General features: G+C 41.6%; 1 protein-coding gene across 1 annotated transcript in view; it reads left to right on the top strand.

The window, feature by feature from the left end:
* MED10 (mediator complex subunit 10) overlaps window positions 1-14,439 on the top strand; it is a 136,129-nt gene extending 121,690 nt beyond the window's left edge. The window contains exon 5 of the mRNA XM_078066542.1: window positions 14,379-14,439. Within this exon, the coding sequence (XP_077922668.1) occupies window positions 14,379-14,424 (46 nt within the window). The 3' untranslated portion in view covers window positions 14,425-14,439. The remainder of the gene's footprint in view (window positions 1-14,378) is intronic.
* The last annotated feature ends 2,147 nt before the right edge of the window (window positions 14,440-16,586 follow it).

The following is a 16,586-nucleotide window of genomic DNA, read 5'->3' as shown; positions in this document are numbered from 1 at the left end:
AAAATGGTGTTGGGAAAACTAAATATCTAATGTGAAAGAATGAAATTGGATCCTTATTTTACTCAGTACAAAAAAAAAAAAAAAAAAAAAAAAACACTTCAAAATGGTTAAAGATGTAAATGAAAGACCTGAAACTAAAAATGCCGAGGAGAAAACAGGGGAAAAACTTCATGACAGTGGGCTTGGCAATGACTTCTGGAGTATGACACCAAAAGCACAACCAATAAAAGAAAAATTAGACAAGTGGAACTGTGTTCATCTAAAAAGCTTCTGAACAGCAAAGGAAACAACAAAGTAAAAAGGCAACCTACAGAATGGGAGAAAATATTTACAACCTATATACCTTATAAGGGATTAATTTCCAAAATATACAAGGAACTCCTACAATTCAATAGTGAAACAAAAACAAAAACAAAAAAATCTAATGTTGAAAATGGGTAAAGGACCTGAATAGATAGCCAGAGAAGACACACAGCAGACCAGCTGGTGAACGAAAAGATGCTCAACATCACTCATCATCAGGGAAATGCAAATCAAAACTACAACAAAATGTCACAGCATACTTGTTAGGATAGATGCTATCAAAAAGAAGATAAAAATTGTCAAGGATGTAGAGAAATTGTACACTGCTTGTGGAAACGTCAAATTATGCAGCTGCCATGAAAAAGAATACAGAGATTCCTCAAAAAATTGAAAATGTAAATACCCTATGAGCCAAGCAAAGTCAAGCTAAGGGTTTGCTAACCTTGTTCACTTTAACCAAAATCATAAATAGACCAGGGGGGCACCTAGGTGACTCAGCCTCACTGAGCATCTGACTCTTGATTTCAGCTCAAGTCATGATCTCAAGTTGTGAGATCAAGTCCCAAGTAGGGCTCCACACTCAGTGGGGAATCTGCTTGGGATTCTCTCTCTCCCTCTGCTCCTCCCCGCTGCTCACAGTCTCTATCCCCCTCTCCCTCTCTCCCCCTCTCCCCCTCTCTCTCAAATAAATAAATAAATCTTTAAAAAATTGTGAATAGACCAAGGCTCTTTTTCCAAATAAGATCAAATTCACAGGTTCCTGGAGACATTAATTTTGAAGGGATAATATTCAACCCACTACAGGCCACATATCTCGTTCTTGCCAGTGGGCTTAGGTGGAATTAATGTGTGTCATTTCTGAGCTGAGGCGCTTAGTTGGGTGCAAGGCCCTCTAGTGCCCTCTTTTGCTAAGTCTACCGTGGAAGCTGCATGCTCCAGGTGGGCAATTATAGGATGGCAGAGGCTCTGCAGAAGAGAGTTACAATGGATGGTTGCCTGGACTTGCACTGGACATTGTTAAGAAAGAGTGAAAAACAAATGTGAGCTATGTTAAGCCACCCAGGGTCAGAGGAGCAACTGCTCAGGTTGAGGAGGTTGAGGGCCATGTGGAGCAGGTATGGCCCACCCCCTTCTTTCAGATTAGCATGCTTGAAGACCTGTGTCCTCTCCTCTCTTAGTCATGGGCCAAGCTCAGGGCACAGGTTCTGTCTTTTCCAGGGGAGCTCTGTGTGGCCCAGCCCTGCCAGTGATGGTAGCTAGGTGAATCTGGCTAATTCTGAGGCTAGGGATTAAGACCACTTGACAAGATGACTGAAACCAGGGTCTTCAATGTCGACTCAATGGTAAAAAAACACTATCTTCATATCAATAATTTCCCCTGGTGTTTTCTCCTAGATCGTTTAGAATGTGGGTGAGGAAAAAAGAGTGACATTCATTAGTCCCTTCAAATCATCCTAGAAATATTATATCCATAAAACCAAACCAAAGTCTTGCAATAGAAATACTCAGAGTAGTAAATCACTTTTAGGATATAAAATAATAATAAATAATAGTATTTTCATAATGCTTACTGTGTGCTGGAAATTGTTCCAAGCACATATGTCTGTCTGTCTCTCTCCACCCATCCACCCATCCATCCATCCATCCATCCATCCTCATTTAATTCCCATGACAATCATCAGAAATAGGTACAGTTTCTCTCCTCACTTATTAAAGATTACAAAACTGAGGCACAGAGTTGTAGTCTTTCTGTAGTAACTAGTTTCACAGTCTACATTTAACTCTATTTTCTTCTAAAATGTGAATTGTTAAAATAAAAATTCCAGTTGAATGACTAAATGAATTCAAGGAAATTGTCTACTACGTAGAGGAAAGGACAAACAGGTGATGCTGCAGGTTTTTCAAGCAGCCTTTCCCATCTCTAGATCAAAAAGTACTTCTCACCATTCTTCTTGTAACTTGCTAGTTTCACCTGTCACATTTGAGTCTCTAGTCCATGTATGAGGTGAAGTATGGATCCAGTTTTTTTTTCACCATATGTTGAGCCGGGTTACCAACAATCCTACTGAACAATATTTCTCCAGGATTCGTGGGACCATTACTATCACATAAGTTCCCACATATGACCTCTCTGTTTTCTTTCCTTGGTCTTCTTTTGCCTTTGATTGCACCAATAACTTATGGTTATTATTACTAGGTCTTTTTGAATACCTTAATGGTTGAGTTATTTCTTAGATGCTTTATAAAATTGTGGTTTATGAATGGTATCTTATTTTTAACATTTTTTTTGGAGATGAATTACATAATTTTTTAGATTTACCCTATGTTTTGCCAGCTTCCTGAACACTCTTGTTCTAATAGATTTGTTCTAATAGATTGCTGATTATGTTGGCTTCTCTGGGTAGATGTTCATGGCTTCTTGAAATAATTGCAATGATATCCCTTCCTTCCCCCATTTTTATATTTATTTTTCTTCCTTATCAGGAAGTATGTTCAACTGTAGAGATGACAGTGGGATTTCTTCCTGATCTTAAATTGAATGCTTGTAGGCTTTTCCTTTCTAGTCTCATATTTTTGTTAGATTTTTATTTGATAAGTCTTAACACCTAGTTATAATTATGCTTTGCTTGATTGGGGTGCTCATTTGATTTTTTTCTCTTTTAGTCTATTGATGTTATGTTAGTAACTTTTAAAGTAGTGAACCATTTTTGCATTCCTAAGATCAATTCTCCTTGCTAATGATGTTTTTTGTATACATACGTATATAAAATATATATGCACACATGTATGTATACACATAATTCTTTTTTAAATTTTTTTATTATGTTAATCACCATATATTACATCATTAGTTTTTTTTTTTTTTTTAAAGATTTTATTTATTTATTTTGACAGAGAGAGACACAGCGAGAGAGGGAACACAAGCAGGGGGAGTGGGAGAGGGAGAAGCAGGCTTCCCGCGGAGCAGGGAGCCCGATGCGGGGCTCGATCCCAGGACCCTGGGATCATGACCTGAGCCGAAGGCAGACGCTTAACGACTGAGCCACCCAGGCGCCCCTACATCATTAGTTTTTGATGTAGTGTTCCATGATTCATTGTTTGCGTATAACACCCAGTGCTCCATGCAGAACGTGCCCTCTTTAATACCCATCACCGGCCTAACCCATCCCCCTGCTAATGATGTTTTCTTTTCATTAATATACTATTGGATTTGGTTAGCCACTATTTTATTTAGGGATCTTTGTATCTACATTCATGAGTGAATGAGACTATACATTTTATAACTTACATTGCTCTCCTTAGTTTTGGAGTGAATATACGCATGTTTAGAGCTTTGTATTTGTTCTGTAACAACTGTTTTCAGGTGTGGTGGAGCACACTTAGAAAGAAAGCTAAGCCTGTTTTGGTTTGTTGTGCTTTTTTTTTTTAAAGAGAGGCCAATTTGCTTAAAATTTATGGATTTATACAAGATATCTATTTTTCTTGTGCCAATTGGCATTTTGTATATTTCTAGGGATGTAAAAATTTGAATTAAATTTTTAAGTTTTTATTGCATAACTAGGTTTTCAAGTTTATTACTGCATAAGTACTGACACTGACACTATTCTATGTTATTATTATTATTTTAAATCTCTATTGTATCTGTGATCATGTCCCCTTCACTGTTCCACACTTTGTTTTTGCATCTTTTATTTTTTGCACTGTGATGATCAGTTTGCCAGTGGCCTATCTTAATAATCTTTAATACATCAGGTTTTGATTGCATGCTCTTTTCTATATTTCTGTCTTTTTTTTCTAACCTTCCTGTTTATTTCCTATATATTACCTGTTTTTTTTCTTTTTCCGTCTCCTAAATTAATGCAAATATTATTTTCTACTGGTGGTCAATGAACAGGAAGTTAAGTTAAATGCATATTATTGAGAGTTTCAGAGGCAACCCATGGAAGAGCCAGAGATCACTTTGTGGGATGACATTGTGAACACTGTCTGGCTTCATCCTCTAGCTCCACCACCTCTGGCCATGTCTCAGTGCCTCTTGGTCTTGTTTCCTCATTTGGAAATTAAAATTAGAAAGGTATCTACTTCATAGGGCTATTGTGCAGTTCAAATGAATTAACAGAACTTTAGGCTTAAAACAGTGCCTCAGCATAATGATGCTCAGTAAGTATTAGCAAATGATGATGATGACAGTGATGATGGTGATGATTAGTATTATCAATCAGCTCTCGAACACTGGGAGGAGACCCTCCTTACAACTCTCCCTGTGTGCTCACCAGCATCCATGTTCTCCTCTTTCTAGGTCCACAAATATTTTCCAGATGTTGCATCTAAGTGGGGCCACATGACTTTGTGAGACAAAGTGAGATGTGAAATATCCAGGTCAAGGCCAGTAAATATGGATGTGCTTTCTCCAGGGGCCCCCTTTCCCCACTCACCAGGGGAATGCTAGGGAGGATGAGGTCCTAGAAGTTGGTATAAGATTTTATAGAAGGAGTGCCTGTCCCTGACTGCATGGAACCCCTCTGCTCACACTTCATGGATATGATAACAGCAGGAAGTAAATTTTACTTGTGTGAAGCCATTGAGTTTTAAGGAAGAAGATCCATGCAACATGAAGGAGCCTTCAGAATTCGTTGGGTCCAGTCACCTCCCAAACTTGTTCTGTATCAGCAACCTGTGGTGCTTAAAAAAAACAGATTCTGGGACTGATGTCCAGACTTCTGAATTTCACAGTGTAGGTACTGAAAGTGTTGGAACTTTCTAAAAAGTTCCCTTGGGGAAATTAATGAAATCAATTCACTGCATGATATTTGGGAATCACTGACTATATAACAACTTTTGGTGGAAGCAAATATCCCCTCTTCCAGGTTGTTAATGGGGTGAGGTCTAAAATTCTCCTGAAGAAATGATTTCACAGTACAAAGCAGTTCTCTCCATGTGCTTCCTTAATGTGTTATGCCCTTTCATGAGTCAGCCTAGCTGTGTGTCTGATTCCCTTCCTTCTGTCAAGGGTTTGCTTAAACACTACCTTCTCAATGAAGTCTACTCTGACCACCCTCCTAAAATTGTACCCAGGTCTCTAGTAAATGTCTACACTTTTCATTATTCCATTGCATTTTTCATTTTCCTAATACTTCATATAAATTCTTATATATTGTATCTCACCCTGGGGGGATAGGAGCTCCACAAGCAAGAATTTCCCAATGTTTGCTGATGTGTTCAAGTGCCTAGGACACTGCTGTGCACATGGTGGCTGCTTAATAAGATCTGTTGAATGGATAAGTACATGGCTTCATGGTTCACATACTGTTTATAATGCTTGGCCTCCTGAAGGCTTCTCCAAACCAAACCAAAGACCTGGTTAACATTTAGGGTGAAAACAGATTGAACTACTTTTGCTTTCGGCTTTTCCCTTTCTCTGTTTTTGAAGATATTTTTGGAGACTCAGGAGTAAATCTGTCTGGTCTGGACTGAACACAGTATTTCATTTTGGTTTTAACCTTATTTGGGGAATAAGCTGGGTACGTATTTTGACAAGTTGATGAAAGAAACACAATTCTATATATTCTAGTGAATTCTTTTCATATGAATTCCTTAGTGTGTTCTGTAATTTGTCATCCCACAAACTTGCATTTTGGGTAAAAAATGTAATATTTAAGCAGCTAAAACTTTGAGCTTCTAAAACTTTGAGCCCCTACTCATGTATTCATTCAGGCATTGGTATTTTGAATGCCAACTGCATGGCCAGTGTTGTGCTGGGTGTTGAGGAAGTGTCCCCACAGCTTATGAGCAAGTGTGTGTGTGTATGTATATGAGGATTCTTTAAACAATACATTTTTTAATTTCTATCAACTGATTGGCTATGTATGATTTTGAAATTGCTCAAGAGTTCTAAAGGGCAAATTGTTGCACTGAATTTTAGAAGACATTAGAGATGTGTTTTACTGGCCTGAAGTCAGAATTCCTAGGCTCTGTGAATGGTTTTACTGTGACATTTGTTGTGGCCAGAGTAAGTGCCTTAACCCCCCCAGGGTCGTTTTCATTGGGTGTCCTTTTCTGCTTCACAGAGAAGTAGAGGAGATGTGGGATGGGCCTTGGATCTCTAAGAGATGCTATTTCAAGTATTTTATTACACAGTACACTAATCCTAAGCAATATCAGAATGACAGTCCATGCAAACTTGCAACATAAATAAAAATGTTGTTTTGGATGGTTATTAATAGAAAAAAAGAGACTAGGAATAAAAATGCCTTTAATAAAGCAATCCTTCATAATTGCAAAATCTCCATGCACTAGAAACTCTCCAGCTCACTCTAGTCACTCAATTCTTGCTCATATTGACCTAAAATATCTCACCTATGGTAGGAAATGACACTTCAGACCATTTTAATATGGAAACATAACTGCTTTGTCATTCTTTTTTTCATGCATTAGAGTGATGGAATATTAATATTTTTCTTCATCTCTGGGAACTTTTAAAAGTAAAGCTATTCTTGGTAGTGCTTTGGCTGTGAAAATGTTGGCTCTGGTTTAACGTTGCTAACCCCAGAGGGAGGGCTGGAGGACTATGGGAGAAGTGGGAGCCAGGAAAACAGGTGAGAGGACAGGTTCTCTGGGGCTGAGCAGCCTGAGAAGGGAGGAGGATGGTACATCTTGGAGCCACCGTAGTACATCTTTGGTCTCTCAACCTGCTCCCCAGTGTAACCACCCACACTCTGGCCGTGAGAACCACAGCCTGCATTGGGATTTCTAGACTTTCCAATGACTTCATGTCCCCAGTATAGCATGGAAGCCCCCAAGCAACAGAGGTCTCAAGATACTTCTCAGACAGGAACAAAGGACATCTCATGCTAACCAATGTGGATTTATAACCAATAAATTAGGAGGCCATCTGAAACTGTGGCCAAGCGTGGTTTCCTGGAGTCAGAGTGACCAGGAGAGAGAAGGGCCCTGATGATGACTGGGATGGGATGATCTCTGTCTCCATCAAGATACTGTCTTAGAGTTAGAAGTAACATGATTTAATAGACATTTAAAAAATGTTCTTTCTTAACCTCTTGAGTTTTTATTTTATTTTATTTTATTTTAAGATTTTATTTATTTATTTGAGACAGAGAGAATGAGAGAGAGAGAGCACGTGAGAGGGGGGAGGGTCAGAGGGAGAAGCAGGCTCCCTGCCGAGCAGGGAGCCTGATGCGGGACTCGATCCAGGGACTCCAGGATCATGACCTGAGCCGAAGGCAGTTGCTTAACCAACTGAGCCACCCAGGCGCCCAACCTCTTGAGTTTTTAGACTGAGATTAATATCTGGTGTCATTGACTCATTACATCCCTTGGCATGTCCAACAATGAGGACATCAGAGGCTAAGCCTTCCAAAGGAAAATCAAGAGAACTATACCTATGCCATGAAAATCCATATACCCCATTGCCACCTGAGTGTATCCAAACACTGGACATCGGGTCACATGAGAAGCACATCAAAAATTCTCATCCTACTTTGAGAAGACAAGAAGAATCTCCTGACATGAGCTTTGGTTGTGTTCCCCGCATGCATGGTTTGCTCGTGGGTCTGGGCACTTCACATGTGGGTGAGACTCCTCTGTTGCCTGAAGTGATTTGGCAGTTATTCTTGCAGGTGTTAAGGCACAAGCGCATTTTGACATTCTTAAAAATTAGCAGTGACAATATCTTGATTGGAAGGCTCTTTTTAGTTTTTGTTTAGCGTCCATGAAACAAAATTCTAACAGGGTGTGATTTTTCATACGTGGACATATTAATGTGGCTGTTAATATTTTTGTCTGTTTTGCGTAGAAATTCTCTTGATCTCCAAAAGCACATATACAAATGCGATTTTAAAACAAAATTTTTTTTTTTTTTTGGTCTCACAAGCACCATTCATACACCATGCAAAATTTAAAGGCTTTTTTTTCTGGCAGGTTTTTTTGTTGCCCCACTTCCTTATTCTTCATGATAGGTCAGGTGGGGTCAGTGAGGGTGTGGGCAGGGCTACTCCTACAAAGGTGCTGTTGATAAGCCAGTCAGCAGATAAAGTTATTTTGTTATTTCTTGGGTTTGAAGAAATGGGCCTTATTCACTTGACCTGAGTCCACCTTCGCAGATAAGGGAGATGAGGTAACAGGTTTTCCTGATCAGGCCAACTGTGTGAGCTCCATGGTTTTGAGCGATGAGCCCGTCGGCAGACCTCCACTTCGTATGGCATGTCAGTGAATGTGTAATGCGCCCCTAAGATAAGTGATGGCTAGCCGGTGTTAGGTCAGGTCAAAACTCTACACAAAGCAAGTAATTTCTGAGGTTTTAAACAATGAAAAGCAGCCGCCTGAAAGTCCATCTATTTCACCTCTAACAATTTAGTTGATTATTGCAACTAAAATGAGGAGCTGAGGTAAGAGAGAAAGTCAAGACGGAAAAATTCTTTGCTGAGAAATTAGCTAAGGAAGACTCTATCAAGCTGACTGGATAGGTAGAAATAAAACCCAGAGACTATGCCTGATAGGGAGGAGGGAGTCACAGCATCCCTCCCAGGGGAGTTCCCAGAACACCGTGGCCGTAGGTCCTATTGTCCCTGCCCATCACAACTGGGCAGTCTGCTGTTCTTGAAGAGTTTGGGATCCTCCTCCAAGTACCCCCTAAGGGCCAGCCTCTGGCTCCCAAGCCTTACCTCTGCTTATCTGCTGCTCCCCACCCCTGTCTCTATCTGTGGCTTTTTCAAGTTCCCAGCAAATGTCTCAGTCCCTCTTGGTCTAGGTTTCCTTATCTGAAAACTGAAATTAGAAAGGTATCCACCTCATAGGGCTATTATGGAGTTCAAATGATTTAATAGACATTTAGTCTTAGAACTGTGCCTCGGCATACTGAGGCTCAGTAAATGCTAGCACGTGATGATGCGGATGCTGGTGCTGGCAGCGACGGCAACGGCGGTGATGGCGGTGATGGTGGTGATGAGGATGATAGCGATGATGGTGATGGGGATGAGGGGGATGAGGGGGATGATGGTGGTAATGATGATGGTGGTGATGGTGGTGACAGTGGTGATGGTGGTGATGGCAGTGAGGGCGGTGACGGCAGTGATGGCGGTGATGGCCATTGGTCTCTCAACCTGCTCCCCAGTGTAACCACCCACACTCTGGCCGTGAGAACCACAGCCTGCATTGGGATTTCTAGACTTTCCAATGACTTCATGTCCCCAGTATAGCATGGAAGCCCCCAAGCAACAGAGGTCTCAAGATACTTCTCAGACAGGAACAAAGGACATCTCATGCTAACCAATGTGGATTTATAACCAACAAATAAGGAGGCCATCTGAAACTGTGGCCAAGCATGGTTTCCTGGAGTCAGAGTGACCAGGAGAGAGAAGGGCCCTGATGATGACTGGGATGGGATGATCTCTGTCTCCATCAAGATACTATCTTGTGACGGTGGTGACGGCGGTGATGGTGGTGATGGTGGTGATGGCGTTGCTGGTGGTCACGGCAGCGGTGGTGATGGCGGTGATGATTGGTACTATTAGTCAGCTCTCAGTCACTGGGAGGTCACACTCCTTACAGCTCTCCCTGTACACTCACCTGCATCCATGCTCTCTTTCTAGGTCCACAACTAGACTGTATTTTCCAGATTTTGCATCTAAGTGGGGCCACATGACTTTGTCAAGGCCAGGAAATGTGGGTGTGCCTCCTCTAGCAGCTCATTTTCCCCACTCACCAGATGAATGCAGGGGACGACAAGGCCCTAGAAGTTGGTGGCCGTTTAAATGTGTTTAGTGGTTATAGGGTATTTTAGCTTATCGTTTTCCTCTTGACTGAGTTTAGTAGTTAGTGGTTCTGAGGAATTGGTCCATTTTCTAAGTTGTTGAATTTATGATCATAAAATTGCTTATGGTATTCTCATGTTATATTTTTAATGGCTGCCGGATGTATAGTGATATCCCCTATTTCATTCCTAATATTTTTGATTAACTTTTTTTTTTAAAGAGAAAATCTCCAAAGTCATAAACTTGCTTAAAATAATGCAATGAAGGGGCGCCTGGGTGGTTCTGGCGTTAAGCGTCTGCCTTTGGCTCAGGTCATGATCCCAGGGTCCTGGGATCGAGCCCCGCATCGGGTTCCCTGCCCCTCGGGAATCCTGCTTCTCCCTCTCCCACTCCCCCTGCTTATGTTCCCTCTCTCGCTATCTCTCTCTGTCAGGTAAATAAATGAAATCTTTAAAAAAAAAAAAAATAATGCAATGGATCCTTCTTCCCCATGATAAAACTCCAGCCCATGCCTACCGTCCAGCACACTTCCAGCCTCCCCCTGCCTTTCCTGGTGGCCTCCCTGTTCCTCAGGCTCCCTCTTCTTTGCAAACTTCTGGAAATATTTGCAGTTCAGAAGCCCCAAGTGCTCTCCTTCTCTGAGCCTCTAAAGCACTACTTCCTCCCCACTTCTCCTTCTTCGTTTTAGCTCCTTAAGGATTTTTTTTTGCAATGACTTCCTTTATGAAGTCAAGAGTCTGCAGAAGCAGAGAAGAACACCAGACAAGATCCGGTGGTCTTTATGTGAATAGTCTTTCCCTGCTTTTCAGACTTTGTGCTGCGACATCGTACCAGTGGCATCGTCCTCTTTCTTTGAGGAGGTAGATGATGACAGCGTCAGCAGCCAGCATGTAATGATGAACTTTTATGTCCTGAAGTCTGTGGTTAAAATGTCTTCTATAATTTAATCATAACCACACAGGGTAGGCATTATCATCGTTCTTATTTTGCAGCTGAGGAGTTGAGGCTTGGGGTTGCTAGTTTCTCTTACGGAATGTGCAGGTTTCTGACCTGTTGGCTCTTTGCATCCTCAATCCTCCCTGTTCCCTGGCTCTCTGACCTTGGCTTCCGTTTGGGTCTGCCCACTAGGAGGCTTTGACAGGAGGTAAAGGTATTCTCCTGGTGTCCTCTCTGTGAAAGCCCCTGGGCTGACTTCTCTCCAGGTGACAGAGCTACAAGACTCCTCCGCAGCTTGGCACCTGCTCCCTCCCCTCTCTTCAGACCTGGGCTTGGCAATGGCTCTTCTGTGTTTACCGAGCCCTGCCTTGTGGTGCTCCTATACCGAACCTTTGTCAATAATCCTTGGGTAAAGAAACTCTCCTCAAATGCCCCAGTTTCCAGTGTGCCATCTAGTTCATGTTGGAACATGACAGAATAGAGCAAATGGAAGAACTGGGAATTCAATTCTCTGACGGCGTCTCTAGACTGTGCCACTTCCCATGCACCTTTCTAGGTTCCAGCCATGAAAACAGACTTCTGGCCCCTTTCACTGCCTGTGTTGTTCGCTGAGCTATTCTATGGGCTTGGAATTCCTTCTGGGTGACTATGTAAATGTCACCAAAACAAACAAAAATAGTACCATCACCAAATTCATATCCTTCTTTGGTATACATTTTTATTGGTACTTCAAGGGCTAACGGCTATCAAACAAGTTGGTTAATTGAAACCTAAAACAAGGGAGTCAACTTTCCAGCTAATTTCCGGGGGGACTTAATGCCGAACCTAATACACCCTCTGGATACAAAATATTCGGACAGGAAATGTATGAGACAAAAGGGGTGGTGATCATCTGAGTCTTGGTATCGTGACGTTACAAGCATGTACAAGGAAGAGGACAGCATTCAAAAATTAACTGTTGTGTGGATGATTTTGCAAATAATCCTGTAGTGACTGGTAAGAACAGCATGCATTGTTCCCAGCCTGCTCTAGCATCCACAGCTTTTTAAAAGAAATTATTGTTTTCCTTGTTTGGAACCTCCTGTATTTCCCACACTCTGTCAGGTGTCCCTGCTTCCTCTCACTTAATCTAATGACAACTGTACGAGGCAGGTGTGACTGTGCCTAGTTCCGGGGAAACAAATAGCTTGGAGGTGAAATGACTCATTCTGGGGCACAGGGCTGGAAGTGGGGGAGCTGCTGTCAAATCTGGGTTTTCTGAGAGTGTCCTTGTCTTTCATCTGAGGATCTTATCTAGCCAGAAACAGAAGAGGAGTTCTAGGAGAAATAAATATTTCAAGAAACCCATGATAAGACAGATGGTAATGAGGTAGTTCTGCCATGGGACAAATATCTTCCTGAAACATAAAAATGGGAAAGAGCTGACGAAAACGTACTTCATACAAAAGCTGTCAGGAGCTGGGCACCCACCACCCGAAGCTTTAGTGGACGCCATAACAGGGAAGGGACAGTCATGAACACGCTTATTTTCTGGCCACTTCCTCTGGAATGAGTCACACATTCGGAAACCAGGGGATGTATGTCCATGAGCAATAATGTGTGGTGCTTATCCAAAGAAGCAAGAGGTTTGCTTTGCTTTGTACCTTAAAAACAATTATGTAGGACAAATACTTTATGGAGGGACACTCAATTGTTCCTGAAAAAAAAATTCTAGATACTTATGGGCACTGCATTTTCATAGTTTTAGTGGTTTATTGTTCTCTGTCACCAGGGAATTCTTTCTTATCCGTTAGTCCTTTTCACGGGTCCTTCTGTCTTCTGCCCCTGACAGCCCATGGACGTAAGTACCTATTTCATCTTCACTGTAACTGCTCTTGGTCGAGCCCTAACTGCTCAGGTCCGAGCTCATATTATCCTTTCTTTCTTCAGCATCAATATCTCCTCCTGCCCTGGCTCATTCCCATCAGCTGAAGACTGTACTGTGCTCTATCTCACCTTAAAGAAAAACAGAAGATAAAATAATAACAGCCTGAGATTCTGCATACCCTTCTCCTCTGGATGTCTTTGCTTCTTATTAGAGCAAAAGCCTCACCCACTCCTGTAGGGTTTGACTCTCCTGCCCTGTGCTCTCTCAGGCTCCTTGATTTGGTCCTCCTCCTCTTTGCAGCCCCGTGGCTCACTCCTTGGACTGTTCTCTCGGTCTATCCTCATTCCTAGGTGTTCTCACAACACCTTGTTTTAAATGCCATTATATGCTAGTGACTCCCAAATTAGTCATCCCATTTCCCCTTGAATTTCGGGCATTGACATATGACTGTCTCCTTGCTGTCTCCATCTCTGTGTCTGAGGGATATTTTGATGTCTGAAAAGGGTCTCATTATTTCCCACTCTAAACCAGCTCTTCCTTCATCTTCCCTGCTCAGACGAGGGCACTCCTGCTGGTGGCCAGAAGCCCAGGCCTAAGACCCTGGGGTCCTCCTTGGTTGTCCTTCTCTCATACCCACCTCCAATCCATTAGCCCTGTCTTTCAGTTATGGCTTCAAAGTATACACAAATCTGAACCTGTCTGGCTCCTACCATTATGTCTAGTCTGTCAGGACTCACTGGTATCGCTCACTGGGTCACCAGTGATAACCTCCTGTCTTACCTGCATACCTCTACCCATACTTTCCTGTGATACCTTTTACAATGGCTAAAATGTCCTTTTGAGATGTGCACATCCTTGTTACTCCCTTGCTCAAGGTCTTCAATGCCTTCTCAACACCTTTAGGATAAAATCTAAATTCACTGCAATGGTCTATAAGACTTGAAATAGTTGGGCCCTGCATGGACCTCACCAATCAACCACCCCACCCAGCTCCCTCCCTCTGTCCACGCTAACCTGCAACAGGACAGGTGTTCACTGTGCTCCTCTCACGTGCCAAGCTATGTTCTAGGCTCTGGAGACATGAGTTTAGATTCAACTGGGGGAGACAGACACAACTACACATAGAGTGGGTGGGGTGTCTGCTGTGAAGAAGACAGCAGAAGACAAGGACCCAGAGAGATGGAGGAAAGTATTTAATCTCAGATGAGAAGGGGGCATCGGGGCACAGACCTTCTGGGAATGTGTGGGGAGCCCTGAGAAGGGGAGCCCTATTGTGGGGCTCTAGTGGGCTGGGCAGTTCCTTCTTGGACAGGTAGGTGGCACAGGGCTGTCCCTTTTGGATTGTGGAAAGCCCCATGCTTCTGGAACAAAGGGTAGGTGAGAGAAAAAGAGGTTAAGGGAATGAAACACCGGGTTATAGATAGTTTGTTAGGTGATGGGACAGAAACACAAACAGACCATGACTTTATTCCTTAACCGGATGATGCTGTCCGTTCTTTTAGGAAGAGACTGGAGTATCACTATACCCATAGAACTCAGGATAAATAGAAAGAACGGCTCCTCTAAGAATTGGGATCATCAGCTGAAAGACTGGCAGTTCTGATCATGCAATCCTCATGTACTTTTCAGGCATCTTACAGTTAGTAGCTTTTCAAAAAATGTGTTATTTAGTTCCATCCCTGACTCGTGGATTTTGATTGCTTATTGTTAATCAGAGCCTCATTTCATTCAACTGAATGTCAAAAATAAAATAAACAGAATGGGTTTATTTTCTCCTCTTCAGTTTAATTCCCATGAAATTAAATAATGTCATCTGAAGCCAGTCTACTTTCAAAGGGACTCTTCCAGATGAATAATGTTTTTGGATATATTTGTTTCTTTTAAAATAATTTCTTAAACAAACAACCACTTCAAGCTTTTATGTTTTATTTATAGGTCTTTTAAATTTTTTTAAATAATGAAGTCATTAACTTTGATATACAATTATGATTTTTATCCATATCTAAGGCTTTTTTTATTTGAATTTTAATGGACATTAATATTTAGTTTGGGGGGTGTGGGTTAGATAGAGTAACTAAAAAAGAAAGGTTTATAAAATGTACAAATCTGAAATATCATGCTCATGCAATCAACATTTATTTAGCAACTTCTGTGATCCAGGCACTGTTATAAACAGAAATCCCTGCTCGCGTGGAGCTTATAGTTTTTTTCCTACAAAATAATTCATTCATTTCTTTCACAGAAAGGTAAGTAATCCATAGCTTAGATACATAGATAGACAGGTAAATGTATGTATGTGTGGATGGATGAATAGATGGATGGATAAAGGGGCAAATGGATGGTTGGATGGAAAAATAAATATGTAGATTGGTAAGTAGGTGAGATAGGTGGATAGGTAGACTGACAGCCTCCATATATTCTTTGCACTCTCCACTGTTTTCATTACCTGTAGTTTGATTCTTAACCTAAGGGAGAATTCTGTGTATTATACTGAGATGTACAAAGACGTATATGATTCAACTCAGTATGTAATTGAAGAAGTTACACAGGTCTACACAGCTAAGAATGCCTCATCTTCTCTGTGGGGGACTGCCATCAGGCACAGTCAGATTGGCAAAATTAGACAAGTATTGGGGTACACATGAAACAATGTGGGTCATAAAAGGGCCCCAAAAGTTGGCTTGAGTTCAAGGAAGTGGCATGTCACTGCAGTTGAGTTTGGTGAGTTGTGGCAAATAAGTGAATATGAAATCTCTCTTTTAGCTGTAAGCATTTGTAGTGGGTTGAATACTGTCCCCCTAGAAGTCACATCCTCCTGGAACCTCAGAATATGACCTTACTGGAAATAGGGTGTTTATAGGTGTACATAAGGATCTTGAGATAAGCTTATCTTGGATTGAAGATGGGCCCTAAATCCAATGACTGGTGTCCTTATAATAACAGGAAAGACCACATAGGGAGGCAGAGCAGGTGATGTGTAGATGGGGACGGAGTTTCGAGTGATGCATCTCCAAGACCAGAGAGGTCACAGATCCCTGGACACCACTAGCAGCTGGAAGAGTCATGGAAGATTCTTCCCTCGTGCCTTTGCACGGAACATATCCCTGCTGATGCCTAGATTCCGACTTCTGTCCACAAGAACTGAATATAAGAAAATAAGTACCTGTTTTAGCAAGCCACTGGTTTTGTGGTAATTTGTTAAGGCAGCCTTGGAAAAAACTCAGCATTACAGAAAAGTAAGGCATTTTTTTTTCTCTCTCTCTGATTGAGCATTGAGAGGTATGTTTTGAATGGACCTTGATAATTGAAAACTGGGAGAAGCAGGGTCTGTATTAGTTTCCCATGAATATAGGAAAGACTTGTCTGACCTTAGGGGACAAAGAACCTCTCAACGTCTCAATTTCTTCATCTGTTTAACGGGAAGAGTAATAGTACTAACCTTGTAAGGTCTGCCTCAGAGCCCGCCCTCTAACCATTGTGCTGTGTTCTGCTTCTCTCTGATGGTCTCCAATAGAACCACGTGGAGCCGGGGGTAAGTTTGCCAAGAGGTGGATGCTCTTCCCAGGAAGAGACAAGCAAAGCAGTAGATGTAAACTCAATACCACAAATACCAATCTTTCAATAAAATAAATAACCTAAAATGAATATTTAAAATATCTAGACATGTTAGTAACATAAAAATAAATAAGTAATAATTGCTATGGTTAAGT

The sequence above is a fragment of the Halichoerus grypus genome, chromosome 2 (genome assembly GCF_964656455.1).
Source record: "Halichoerus grypus chromosome 2, mHalGry1.hap1.1, whole genome shotgun sequence".
In the NCBI taxonomy this organism is placed as follows: domain Eukaryota; kingdom Metazoa; phylum Chordata; class Mammalia; order Carnivora; family Phocidae; genus Halichoerus; species Halichoerus grypus.
Note: the sequence above shows the minus strand (reverse complement) of the source record. Positions and strands in the feature narration are given on the sequence as shown.